Source organism: Rhinolophus sinicus, chromosome 18 (assembly GCF_057876585.1).
Source record: "Rhinolophus sinicus isolate RSI-liver-muscle chromosome 18, RSI-T2T, whole genome shotgun sequence".
NCBI lineage: Eukaryota > Metazoa > Chordata > Mammalia > Chiroptera > Rhinolophidae > Rhinolophus > Rhinolophus sinicus.
Window position 1 is genome coordinate 22297994 of NC_142518.1, and position 13495 is coordinate 22311488.

Genomic DNA, 13495 nt, shown 5'->3' on the forward strand with positions numbered 1-13495 from the left:
CTAAGATCACAGTAATTAAGAACTAAAACTCAGACTCAAATCCGGTTCATCTCACTCCAAATCATGTGTTTTCTTCCTAATTGCCGCCCCCCCATCCTTTTGTGATTTTATTGGAAGGAGTAATTACTTTATTAATTTGTAGTTAGCTTCTTTGCTAACTTGTTGTAACATACTGTTAGATATGGGAAATGGACTTGAAAAGAACTTTTAATGTGGCTTCTCTCCATAACTTTGTGGATAAGATGGGAATGTATGCTAGGTGATGATGTACCTCAGTAGCTTCGCAACAGATAGAACAATCGTACAAGAAGCAAATTGCTCAACGCATTGATGTCCACACATGGAGACAGGTCCAAGGGTATGCTAGAGGGCTCTCTTGTCCCTGTCTCATGAAAAACTTCTATAATTACCTAAATAAAACTATGTTTGTATTAAAAGACCTACTTTATGCTCTTTGGAGAAGTCCCAAAGCTGAAATGTTTGAATTTTATCCATCTGGTAGTATCATACACAGAGAATATGCTCAATAAAACTTTTTATAGTGATGACATATATTATCTTGTGGATTCCTTTTTTTCCCATAGGGTTCTGTAGCAATAGCTGGTGCTGTTACTCGCTGGCTAAGAGACAATCTTGGAATTATAAAGTCCTCAGAGGAAATTGGTAAGTATGTTGTAACAAAGGGTTAGAATCTAAATAATGAAGTTTTAATATTTTACCTTTGCAATCTGTTCGTATGTGTGCTTTTTGCCCCACATGCAACATTAAATTATATGGATCCCTATTATGAGTTTGATTTATGCATAAAAGACTATTTTGTGGAGATTTATAAAACAACGAATTGACATATTTAGTGGTGGTTATTAATACACTGGCAAGATAGGACATAAAAATTACCCAAGTGTAAAATTGGACCCCAAAGATTGCCAGAATCTGCAGGTGAAGTAGTCTAGTTAAATTTATCTGATGCAAAAGAGCTTTAACTCTTAGGTTAGAATGAATATTAAAATTACAATAACTATAACTTAAGTATTAATATGGCTATTTTCAGTCTATGGATGATTATTTGGAACTCAACCTACCCACTCTATCATTTAACTTGTTAAATTTTGCCTGAAGGTGAGATAATCAGAAACACATTTTGATTAGGGATGTACTGGAGGCCACTTCTTCATCTTTTAGTCAGCAACCTTAAAAATAGTGGAAATGAGCTAAAATACCTTAATGAAACTAACCCAATTTCTTATTTCTTGGGCTGGGTTACATTTTAGTGGTGGTAGTCAATGTGAGGAAATTTGGTTTTGTTATTCCTAGCATACTGCTGTTATTAGGAACATTTTGCTGTACTAATGAACAGGAAGCCAAAAGCCTGATCCTAATTTTTTAAATAGATGTGTGTTTATTGACTGAAGTAAGTAGGATATCGTAGAGTGATTTTTCTTTTTGTTTTTCTTTTATTTAATGTTAGAAAAACTTGCTAAAGAAGTAGGTACTTCTTATGGCTGCTATTTCGTCCCAGCATTTTCAGGGTTATACGCACCTTACTGGGATCCCAGTGCAAGAGGGTAAGAATTAAAAATAAGGTATGCTTTTGTGAGTCTGATAACTTATTAGTTAATAGTTTCCTATCTATTTTCAAATGATTTTAAACTGTGCGAAACCTTTTCTATCTGGAGAGTGTAATTTCTTAACCTTTAAACTCCAAGAAGTTACAAATCATCTGACAATAAGCCCTCAGTTTATCCACATTCATGTTAGTGTTACTATCTTTTATCTTCAAGACATCTGCAAGTTAGGCATCAGAGACACATCATCTAGAGGAATACTGCTTTGGTTTTATATTGTCATCTATTCAGATGGACCACGAACTTTTTCATATGTGGCGGCAGGATTGTGAACCACAAGGACTTTCCAAACTACTCAAAGTTTACTTCCAATTTTATTTATTTATTTATTTATTTATTTAAATGTCTATTTTTTCCCTGCACATTTCTATCTACCAAATTCAATCTTTCCGTATTCGGGACATTTCAGATTGATGACTCATTTTTTTATCACTCTTATCACTCTAACCTTAAACATCTTTGTACTTTTAGGATCATCTGTGGGCTCACTCAGTTTACTAATAAATGCCATATTGCTTTTGCTGCATTAGAAGCTGTTTGTTTCCAAACCCGAGAGGTAATAAATATGAACTTGTTTTCTTACACTTAATCTACCTTTATCATTCTTAAATTATATATGAATGTCAGAAATTTATTAAATACTTACTCCAAAATCAATCCCTGCCTAAACACTAATCTAATCAGTGTAAGTTTTTGGTTTTGTAGCTGGCCTTACTTTCTAAGTTCCTGTCGTCTGCCAGGCACTGAGCATTTTGCAGTTGGGGGGATGCTGAGTGGGACATTAGGCAAAGGGAATAACACTGACATAGGCATTGAGACAGGAAACCTGGGTATAAAATAGATTTGTTTGGTTTGGCTGGATATACGGGTGAGTGCAGAGGTGTAGGGAGGGAAAAGGTTGCTTGCGAACAGACTAAGGAGGGCTTGGAAGACCAGAGTAAAAAGTCTAAATTTTATCCGGTAAGCTTTGGGAAGCTCTTGAGTGTTTTTGAGTAGAAGATTGTCATTTTCAGAGATGTTACTAGTATGCAGTAGTTTAATTATGTTCATTATGTTGGTTTATTTCAGATTTTGGATGCCATGAACCGCGACTGTGGAATTCCACTCAGTCACCTGCAGGTGGATGGAGGAATGACCAGCAACAAAATTCTTATGCAGCTCCAAGCAGACATTCTGTATATCCCAGTAGGTTAGTAAGCCTTCATTCCTTTAAACTCTGAAAGTAATGTTTCTTTCAGAAGAATTGGTTTTTTAGGCATATGTAAAAAAACACAAAGATTTCTTTAATTAAAAAATTTTTTTCAATTATAGTTGACATTTAATATTTCATATTAGTTTCAGGTGTACAGCATGGTGGTTACACATTTGAATAATTTACAAAGGGATCTCCCTGACTAGTCTAGTACCTATCTGACACCCAGTTAATACAATATTATAGTATTATTGACTGTATTACAGTTATTACAATATTATAATACTATTACAATTTTATTGACTTATTACAGTATTGTTGACTGTATTCCCTATGCTGTGCTTTATATCCCTTTGACTATTTTGTAACTCACAATTTGTACTTCTTAATCCCTTCACCTTTCTCACCCAGCCCCACCAACCCCCCTCCCCTCTGGCAACTCTCAGTTTGTTCTCTGAAAAAATACAAAGATGTTGATGTAGCTCTTTCCCTTCAGTGAAGCCCTCGATGCCCGAAACAACTGCCTTGGGAGCCGCCATGGCAGCAGGGGCTGCAGAAGGAGTCGGTGTTTGGAGTCTCGAACCTGAGGATTTGTCAGCCGTCACGATGGAGCGGTTTGAACCCCAAATCAATGCTGAAGGTACATTTAAAGAATGAAACTTTTCATTGTGTACTGTGAAAATGACCTCAGTGAGAAAGAGCTTGCCTTTCTATTTATTCACAAGTTAAGAAACTAAGTACAATAGCAAATGTTACTACTGTTTCAGGTTTGGCTACTAAGTATATTGGGCTACACCGAAGGAGTATGGGTGAAAGAAATAGTTTCTTATTTTAAAAATTCTAGAATCACATTTTTACCATTCATTTCTACTATTTACAAGTCCTTTTATATAGGAGGATGACACTGCCACACTATCAATGCCAGATTGTTAGAGTACCCTTTTCTAAGAGTAAGAAGGGAGATTATATCAGCCACCCACCCCTGATGTCTATACCAGATCATCTTTGGTGTTAATGACTTGGTTTTAGGACATGATAAGCTGGACTAAGGGACTTTCTGGTAACTTAAGCACAGCAGAGCTAGCCTGACAAAAGCAGCAGCAGTTAAAATAAATGAGCATTAAATATCCAATTCACTTCCTAACAAACTAAGTTAAGGCCGAAGCTCGGGCCAACACCTTTATTAAAATATAGTGATGCATCTCTTAAACTGAAATAAATGTGAGTACAAAAATAAGGTTTTGTATAGACTGAATGTGGTTTCATAACCCTTTAAAAAACGTATGCATAAAATGGCATCAAAGTGGATTTTTGAGCTACTGAAAAATAAGGTTCAAATGTATTTTTGTTTAATTTTCTGGAAGACTGCCATCACTTTTTTTTAAATTTATATTTATTTGGGGAATGGGAACAGGACTTTATTGGGGAACAATGTGTACTTCCAGGCCTTTTTTCCAAGTCAAGTTGTTGTCCTTTCAGTCTTAGTTGTGGAGGGCGCAGCTCAGCTCCAGGTCCAGTTGCCGTTTTCTAGTTGCAGGGGGCACAGCCTACCATCCCTTGCGGGAGTCAAACCGGCAACCTTGTGGTTGAGGACGCGCTCCAACCAACTGAGCCACCTGGGAGGCAGCTCAGCTCAAGGTGCCGTGTTCAATCATAGTTGCAGGGGGCGCTGCCTGCCATCCTGTGCGGGACTTGAGGAATCGAACTGGCAACCTTGTGGTTGAGAGCCCACTGGCCCATGTGGGAATCGAACCGGCAGCCTTCGGAGTTAGGAGCATGGAGCTCTAACCGCCTGAGCCACTGGGCTGGCCCATCACTTCTTAATTGTAGTCATTTTTTTATGTACGAGAAAGTGGAATATAATACTAATAATTTTCTAATCAGACAGTATGCCATGTACCTTGATAGGAAAATGTGTTTAAAATCTGACATTGTAAGTAATTTTTCACTTTTGCAATATTGGATAAAATACGAAGTTCAAAAATTTTTTCTGCTTCTGAAAAAACTTTCTAACAAGCAAATAATGTTCAGAGCAAGTATATGGTCTTGAGATGCCAATCCCACTCTTAAATCCCAGGAAGTTTTGTGCAAGGAGTTAAGGATTACTGTTTCCTGAGGTGCGCCATCTTGTACTATTTTTTCTTTTCCTTTTTTTTTTTTTTTAAATTTTATTGGGGAGCAGTGTGTTCCTCCAGGGCCCATCAGCTCCAAGTCGTTGTCCTTCAGTCTTAGTTGTAGAGGGCGCAGCTCAGCTCCAAGTCCAGTTGCCGTTTTCAATATTTAGTTGCAGGGGGCACAGCCCACCATCCCATGTGGGAATTGAACGGGCAACCTTGTTGTTGAAAGTTCGTGCTCTAACCAACTGAGCCATCCAGCCGTCCCATCTTTGTACTTTTGAGGCTTTAGCCCGGAGTTGATCAGTTATGTTGATTGCCCTTCCCTTCACCAATCCTTCTCCTCTCCCTACAACACACACACATATGAATGGGCACCTAGATCTAGATCATTCTTTCAGCAAACATTTGTTTGGAGCCAACTACAGGCCAGAAACTGTCCTTACGTGGGAATATAGAGGTGAATCAGACCAAGTAAGTCCTTGCCCTTTAGGAAACTCAAGTATATTGGGAGATGTCGACAAAACTATGAAAATTCACTGTGGTAGCTGATATACTGAGGTGTGCGTGAAGTGCTGTGGGAAGTCGCAGGAGGGGCCAGAAGTGGGGCACTGGAATGCTTTTTGAAGCGAGTGATACTTAGAGCAGTGTCTCACAGGAGTTGCAGCCTTTGGGTGCTATGGAAAGGCAGGGAGACCTTTGAAAGAAAGGTAGCTTCATGCGTGTTCCCCATCTTTAGGAGGAGTGCAGTGTTTGTGGACACACCAGCGCCCATTTTTGTTTAGTCCTTTTCTTGTTGATTTCTACCTTAAAAGGAATCCTGTCTCACAGGAATGCAGTTTGATTCTTTTGAGAAATTTATACTCATTAAATTCTTTGGCTAGACCAAAAATAATTCTCCTCTTAGTCTTTCCACATTATAGCATACCCCTTCCTTTATCCCAAGCTCCCCCTACCCCCACCCCAAGAAAAAGAGAAAGCAGATTAAATGAGATTCCCCTTTCTAATTCATCACCATTTCTTTGCAAATGGCCTGGTCTTAGCAGGTAGCCTGCCTCCCATTCTCCCGTCACCCTGCAGACCATGCTGAATTTCCCATCCAACTTCAAAGCGAGCTTCTCTCCCAATCACTGGTCATCCATCTACTAGCAACTACTCTTCCAAATCTGAGTCCTGGTAAAGCCTCACTCAATTTTAACACGTATCACAATTTGTCAAGAATGCTGAGTGAACATAAGTATGGGGCTTAAAACATCTCATTAAACTGCCTTTCTGTGTGTTTTTCCTATCTTCTATTTCTAGAAAGTGAAATTCGATATTCTACCTGGAAGAAAGCTGTGATGAAGTCAATGGGTTGGGTTACAACTCAGTCTTCAGAGAGTGGTAACAATGTTTTATTATTATTGCCACTTTGTCCTAGTATGTTTAATAGCTTATTTAAGTATCTGACCATTTACCCTTACCTTAGCAAGGCTGCTCTGAAGAAAAGCATTATAATATATCCAGTTTCTAACATTTTGAAAACACTTTATAAAGTTCTAAACATAAAAATGTAAATTATCAGGTTGATATAGATACATCCTGCCATGTCTTGTTTCTTAGTTTATTCCTAGTACTTTGATTTTATAGCTTAGTTTTCTAAAAGTAAAATTATTTCTAGTTTCTTCTCAATGAAAAAAAAATCAACTACAGTCTGTTTTTTTGTTTTGTTTTGTTTTCTCTTAATGTCTTACTTTACCTTTTTGGGGGGCTGTCTTCATGACCTGAACCAACCAAAATCTATATTAATTTCAGAATTTATTTTGTTATTTCCTAGGCTGATTCCAAGTTCTTAGCGAGTGTATGTTATGAGAATTCATTGGAGTCAGACAGCAAGAAATGCACCAAACATAATAAATTACAAGTGTCATAATAGATTAGGAAATGCTCTTGGCAGAAAACAAGACTATGTTTTTCAGTCATTTAGGTAGAAAGTTATTCAGCATAAGTTGACCATTTAGCTGTAAAGAGCCTTAAGCTTCCTTTATATGCCTTTCATTTAAACAGCCTTAAACATGTTTAATGTGGTACAATATATTAATTGTTTGCTAAATTCAAGATTTGGAACATAATGAATGGAACAATAGCCAATAATATAATGAAGCATATACAGTAGTACCTCGGTTTTCGAACATCTCCATTGACGAACATTTCGGTTTACAAATGCCATACACCTAGAAGTAAATGCTTTGGTTTTCGAACACGACTCAGAAGTAGAACATGTCACGCGGCTTCCACTGAGTGCAAGATCCTGAGGCCTAGCTGTCGGCTGTTTTCGAACGTTTCATAACTCGTGGATTACGTTTGAAAACTGAGGTACCACTGTACTTTAATGAAGAATAGTTCATAAATGAAATATAATCTGCCTTCCAACCCCAAAGTGAGTATAGAACCACCACCACCACCCCCTCACCTCCACCCCATAGAACCACTTTTAATCTGTCTGGTTTTTTGGAGAAGCTTCTGGAAACATCCACTACCACAGATCACTGTGGTCTATATTTTCAGTCTTGGATGTTCTGACTTGAAGCTTTTGCTTTTTTCTCCTAAATAAGCTTAATATCCTTTTTCTTTCAATCTTTTGTTCTGAGACTCAGGTTACAAAACATCAAAACAACCATGTTCTCAGGCAATATTTTAAAATGTAGATTAATATAATTTGGTTTTCAAATTGGAGTAATATTAATAGGTACATTTCTTTATACACCAAATTCTATTTTAAAAAAGAAAACGAAACCAATAGGGTTGGAAATTTTTTTCACTAGGCTAATATAACTCTTCTCTGATAGCCAAAGGATCTGTAATTGGAATTTTGGAGTAATTGGATTGCTTATTTAGTATCTTTTGGGGAAGAATCAAGATAGGTAAAAAAATCAACAGCCCCCCAAAAAGTTCTCCACTGGCTTCCTCTGGCTTTGCCAGTGGAAGACTTATGGTCTATATGCATTTATTATGTTCTTGGCTATTTGTGGCATACTATCTGTATTGTTTGTTAATTATCATAAACCTTCTATATTGATTATATTTTTGATTTGAAGTAATAACTCTTTACTAGCTTTTATGAATATACTATTTTTATAGCTTATTTTGTTTTGCTACCATGTGATTCTTAACACAAATATTGTAATTATGTGTCTCTCTTTTGGTTTGCTTGACTGGAAATCCCTTCTACTTGGATGACCACAGGTGACCCTAGTATCTTCTGTAGTCTACCCTTGGGCTTTTTTATAGTGAGTAGCATGGTAATGTTAATCGGAGCAAGGTACATCTCAGGTCAGTTACTCTTTAAATTAGACAATTTTATTAGTTAGCGTTAATGTATTTGTGTATAACTCAGCAAAAAGTTTTCAGTGTTTTTCATTCTTTCTATGCTTAGGAACCTGGAAAATCCATTAAAGGTCTTATTAGTTAGACTAATTAATCTTTTGTCAGAATTAAGGACTGTGAGTCTGCTTAACCTCTTTTATTTTTAATAGATGATGTTTTCTTTGAGGGACTACATTCTACTGTCAACTACAGCAATAAGTAAAAGTGAAAGTACTACTGTTAATGCTAAATGAAAAGATTTTCAGCGTGACAGATGAAAGTTAAAGTTTAATTTTGACATTAATTAAATTGGCTTTCAAACGTACATACGATGTTTTTCATACAATAATTTGCTATGCAAGTCTTAAGATTTCAGCTCTATAAGAGTTTTGGCCAGAGTATGTTAGCAGAGTTTCTGTAAAACTCTAAAACTGGAGAAAATTCACAGTCATATTTGTTTCAGTTAAAAGAATACATTTGGTGAACTGACATTTTAAAAATGATTGCTTAAATGAATTGGGGTTGAATTAAAACTGAATTATTATTTTTGCACATTAACTTCTGAATATTCTTATAAAAGTAAAATTGTTAAGCATGTGATGAAGTACATTGCATAACCTGTATTAATTTAAGTATAATAATCATTTTTGGAAGCTGTTCCTGATAATCACTCAATTTTTCAAATTAATGGTTTAAGTGGAAATAATTTGTTTCCTATGTTGCCAAGAAAGTGAAACATTCAAAAAATCTTCATGATTAGGGAAAGAGTTAAATTATTTCTCTCAATTAATTAGATGATAACCTGGGTTTAAAATGTAAAATTTATTGATATGGAGAAACATTTGTAGAAATCTGACAAGCCTTAATTTAATTCAACTTGCCATCATCTGTTTAGTGCTATATATAAATATGGAATGAAAATTATTTACATCAGCAGAACATCACATTACCTTTTTTTAAAAAAAAAACTTTTGTTTATTTTAAGTGTGTTTTTCCAGGACCCATCAGCTCCAAGTCAGGTAGTTTCAATCTAGTTGTGGAGGGCGCAGCTCACAGTGGCCAATGTGGGGATCGAACCGGCAACCCTGGTGCTAAGAGCATCACGCTCTAACCACCTGAGCTAACTGGCTGCCCCGAGATTACCTTTTAATTAATGATAAAATATGGGTTACTTGCATGAGAATTTAAAACTAGATTACCTTTTTCTGTTTTTTTAATATTTAGTATAAATTTGTTCAAATCTTCTGCTTCCATAATAATACCTTATGTTGGTGTTACAGCTTTACACCTTACAAAGGGCTTCTGTTTATATAAATCTATAGTGAATTAGCAGATGTCTATTTTCTTGGTGGAAGAGTCCAAATATTCCCCAGAACTGTAATTTAAATTCGTAAAGAAACTTACATACTGTTTGGGGGAAAGTTCTATTATTCTTTTCAGTATCCTGAGGTTTCCTTTTTTTTTTTTGGCTGCATAATGACAATCTGGAAAAAGAAAGGAAAAACATTGCAGCTGAATGTTTTCATTAATTGTTTTTTCTTCGCTGTTTCTCCTTTGGGTCCATGACAGGATGAAAAGGGCTGGTCTCTGAAAATTGAGACATGTGGCATATCTCTCAGCTAAAGGATACATTAAGTGTCCAAATTCCTATGCTTCCAAAATGGATATTGTTACCCTCTTTAGGTTCTCTCTTGGTAGCATTTGCTGAGATCTGAGAGCAGTGGGAATTGTTCGCCTTGGTAAGCAATTAGCAATAGTGTTAATATTTGCTAATTTGGGAATTGTCCATTATATGTATTGCATTTTAAACCATGAAGCAATATTCAGAAACCATATGAAATTTCTAACTGTATAAATGATTGAATAGTCTTTCTTTGCTTTAACTCGTGAATTGCGTGTAGGTTGTTATTGATATTTATGGTTTTTGTCCCCCATTTTAGGTATCCCATAAATAATACCAACTCATGGAATCGAACAATGCGAGCTCTTTACCTAACGAGAATCCAGCGATTCTGTCTCTTAATGTGATGACACTATTCATAGACTGATTTTATTAATAAGCCACTTGCTGCATGACCCTCGAAGTAGACCTGTGGCTTGAAATAAAGAAAATGCAGCAGAACGAATGCTATAGAAACATTTGGTGTGTTTTTTAACATCAACCATTAATATTGGACCAGCCACCTTTGGAGCTGACCTCTCCTTTACCATCACTTCCTGCCCCATTCCCTGTAAGATCTAGGAAGAATTTAGATCCTGTCCATTGGCATCTTTCCTCAAACATTGTCAAATGCTGATGGGCCAGGATTTGATTCTCTGTACTACACACACTCGACTAAGGGGTGGAGTTATTACTAACTGGCTAACAATGAGCGACTTTGTGTTTCCTTTTAGCAGAATACCCCCCAAAGTCCTCTTTTCTGCATATTAGGGAGACCAGCATCTTTACTGAATGCTTAAATGGAAACCTCCACCAAATTCTTAAAGTGGAAATTTAATACTCAAAGCCTAGATATTTTTCTGAAAAGTATTTGCCAAAACTGAGATTCTTCAGACATTTTACATGGTCTCACTAATTACACTGAATTGCTGTCTGGATCTTATAAGGAAGGACACTTTCCCCTTTTTTCATCTCTCCTTTTTATATTTTTTACTTTATATGTATAACATAAATGCCTATATATTTTATATGCTGAGGGTAACCCATTTATAAATTAAGAGTACATTTTACATGGTCTCACGAATTACACTGAATTTCTGTGTGGATCTTACGGGGAAAAATACCTTTTTTTTTGGCCTTTGCATCTCTTTTATATTTCTTACTTTGTATGTATTACATACATGCCTATATATTTTATATACTGAGGGTAGCCCATTTATAAATTAAGAGCACATTGTATTCGGTAGGTTATTATGGGGCTGGTCTTAAGTGGACCACTCTGTGTATAAATATTTTGGGGAAAACAGTTATATACATTTTTGGGCAACGGTTATGCATATTATTTACCAGGAGAAACGTTTTCTTAAAGAGCCAACATTTAAAATTTAACATATATGTTCTATGTCAATAAAAGAAAATATACTTTATTGTGACTTCAACTATATTTCTTATACCTTACATTTTTGTTTGATTTACCTGGATATATGCTAAAAAAAAGAAAACAGTAAATATTGTTTTCAAACACAAGTACTACTCCATATAAAGTTATTTTCCTTTGACATAATTTAAACATATTTGGGATCCTTTTAAGGGGATGTCAAAAAAGGTTAAAATGTTAAGGAGGAATAAAAAGCCCTTAGCAATAAAGCCAAGAATCTCTTTCCATCCAAATATGTTATTATTTGCTGATAAGCAATTATAATTTCTATTTGGGATGACAGACAATTACCTTTGCTTACTGTCATTACAACTTAAAAAAAAAGTTTACTATTAGAAATGGCTTCCAGTGAAATCAAGAATTTCTCAAAATATTTAGTGTCATGTGTTATAAAACTTACCTAATCTAGCTTCTTAATGTCGATTTTAAAAAATATCTGAAGATTAATTTCTGTTTACTACAAATAAGAAAGTACTGCCTCCTAATTATTTAATCAGCTATTAAAATGGAAAAAATATTTATGTTAATATAAAGTTCTGTTTCGAATTAATGCTAACTAGCATTTGCGGTTCTCATTGTGCTATTTCTAAATTGTTGAATCTGCTGGGTTTTATTGATGCAGCTGCCACTTTAGTCACATAAATATTATAGAAAGGTACTGTGAAATTACTACTTTGTGGCAGGGTACTTTTAAACATAATTATGTTTCTACAAAGGTAGGTTGAGTTAATTGTAAATAATTGTGAAAATCACTGTTCAAATAATTTTAAGATTACATTGATTTTTCTGGTAATTGCAATATTTATAAATGTTTGAAATTGTACACACTGATATTTCATGATAAATGTACTTAAAATAAATTGACCCCTCATTCTTATCTGCATTTCTCATTTACAGACTAGAACTAGATCAAAGGTAAATTAAGAAAGATGTTTCAGGAAACGTGAAACTCAGCTGTTAGCACTTGATCAGGCACATTCTGAAGAATTAATCAACAGTCAAGGAAGTAGTTTCTAGAATGTTGAGCACCTTCTTCATTCTATTAGAAAAGATGACACTGTCCCATCTCAGCATCCAGAAAATACCCTGGCAAGTTCACCATAATCAATAGGGTCTAACCATGACCTTGTTATACTGGTTTCATTCTATGCCTCTGTTTTTCTCCACCTGGGTTAGTCAATGGAGTCAACTATACCATCGTTCTCTCAACTCAATAGCCAACACCTCAATCTTTTGTTGCCAACTAATCACAAAAATAAGGAATGAATCTTTGCTCCCATAAATGGTATCTTAGAATTTTTTAGTGTGCTTCTTTTGAAGTGCCCAAAGCTCAATTCTTTGGTTTATGAGTGTTTTCTATCACATGGGAATGAAGAATAATATTTATTTAGGAGAAACCAACAAATGAAAGATGTCATAGCACAGAAATCAACAACATGAACAGTAGAGACATGTATTTAACTCATAGTATCTATCTGCCTAATAGTAAATAGAAGTACAAAGGTTATTTTTTACAGCTTTATTGAGGTATAATTGATATACAAAAAGCTACACATTTAATGTATAATTTGATGAGTTTGGACATGCATACACCCATGAAACCATCACCACAATCAAGGTAATAAACATCATCCACCTCCAAAAGTTTCCTTGTGTCCCTTTGCTCTTGTTTTTGTGGGTGTGGGGTAAGGATGCTTAATATGAGATTTACCCTCTTAATTTGAGTGCACAATATCAAATTGTTAACTGTAGGCGCTATGTTGTACAGCAGATCTCTAGGGTTTATTCATTTTGTATAACTACCATGAACAACTCCCCATTTTTCCCTTCCCCTCAGCCCCTCGTAACTACCAATTTACTGTTTCTATGAGTTTGACTATTAGATTCCACACAATAATAGATCATGCAGTATTTGTCTTTCTGTGTGGGCTTATTTCACTTGGCATAACGTATTCCAGGTCCATGGTAGGGTTTCTGTGGACAGAAAGTAGATTAATGGTTATCAGTCGGGGGGGAGGGGAAATGGGAAGTGTTAATAGGTACAGAGTTTCTCTTGGGGTGATATATGACCAGTAGGTTGCCTGATGGCATGTGAGCTTGTAACCCCTGAAATGAGCCCTT

General features: G+C 35.6%; 1 protein-coding gene across 8 annotated transcripts in view; it reads left to right on the forward strand.

Annotated features, from left to right (window-relative positions):
- Positions 1-12251, forward strand: part of GK (glycerol kinase) — a 67725-nt gene extending 55474 nt beyond the window's left edge. For 4 of the 8 annotated variants that reach the window (XM_074324212.2, XM_019710555.3, XM_019710553.3 and 1 more), the window contains 7 exons: positions 585-663; positions 1469-1565; positions 2097-2181; positions 2694-2814; positions 3314-3457; positions 6234-6314; positions 10217-12251. In XM_074324212.2, the coding sequence (XP_074180313.1) occupies positions 585-663; positions 1469-1565; positions 2097-2181; positions 2694-2814; positions 3314-3457; positions 6234-6314; positions 10217-10227 (618 nt within the window). In that variant the 3' untranslated portion in view covers positions 10228-12251. Of the gene's footprint in view, positions 1-584; positions 664-1468; positions 1566-2096; positions 2182-2693; positions 2815-3313; positions 3458-6233; positions 6315-8156; positions 8244-10216 lie in introns of all 8 variants that reach the window. The other 4 variants (XM_019710550.3, XM_019710552.3, XM_019710551.3 and 1 more) reach the window with 2 other exon arrangements.
- Positions 12252-13495: the final 1244 nt, after the last annotated feature.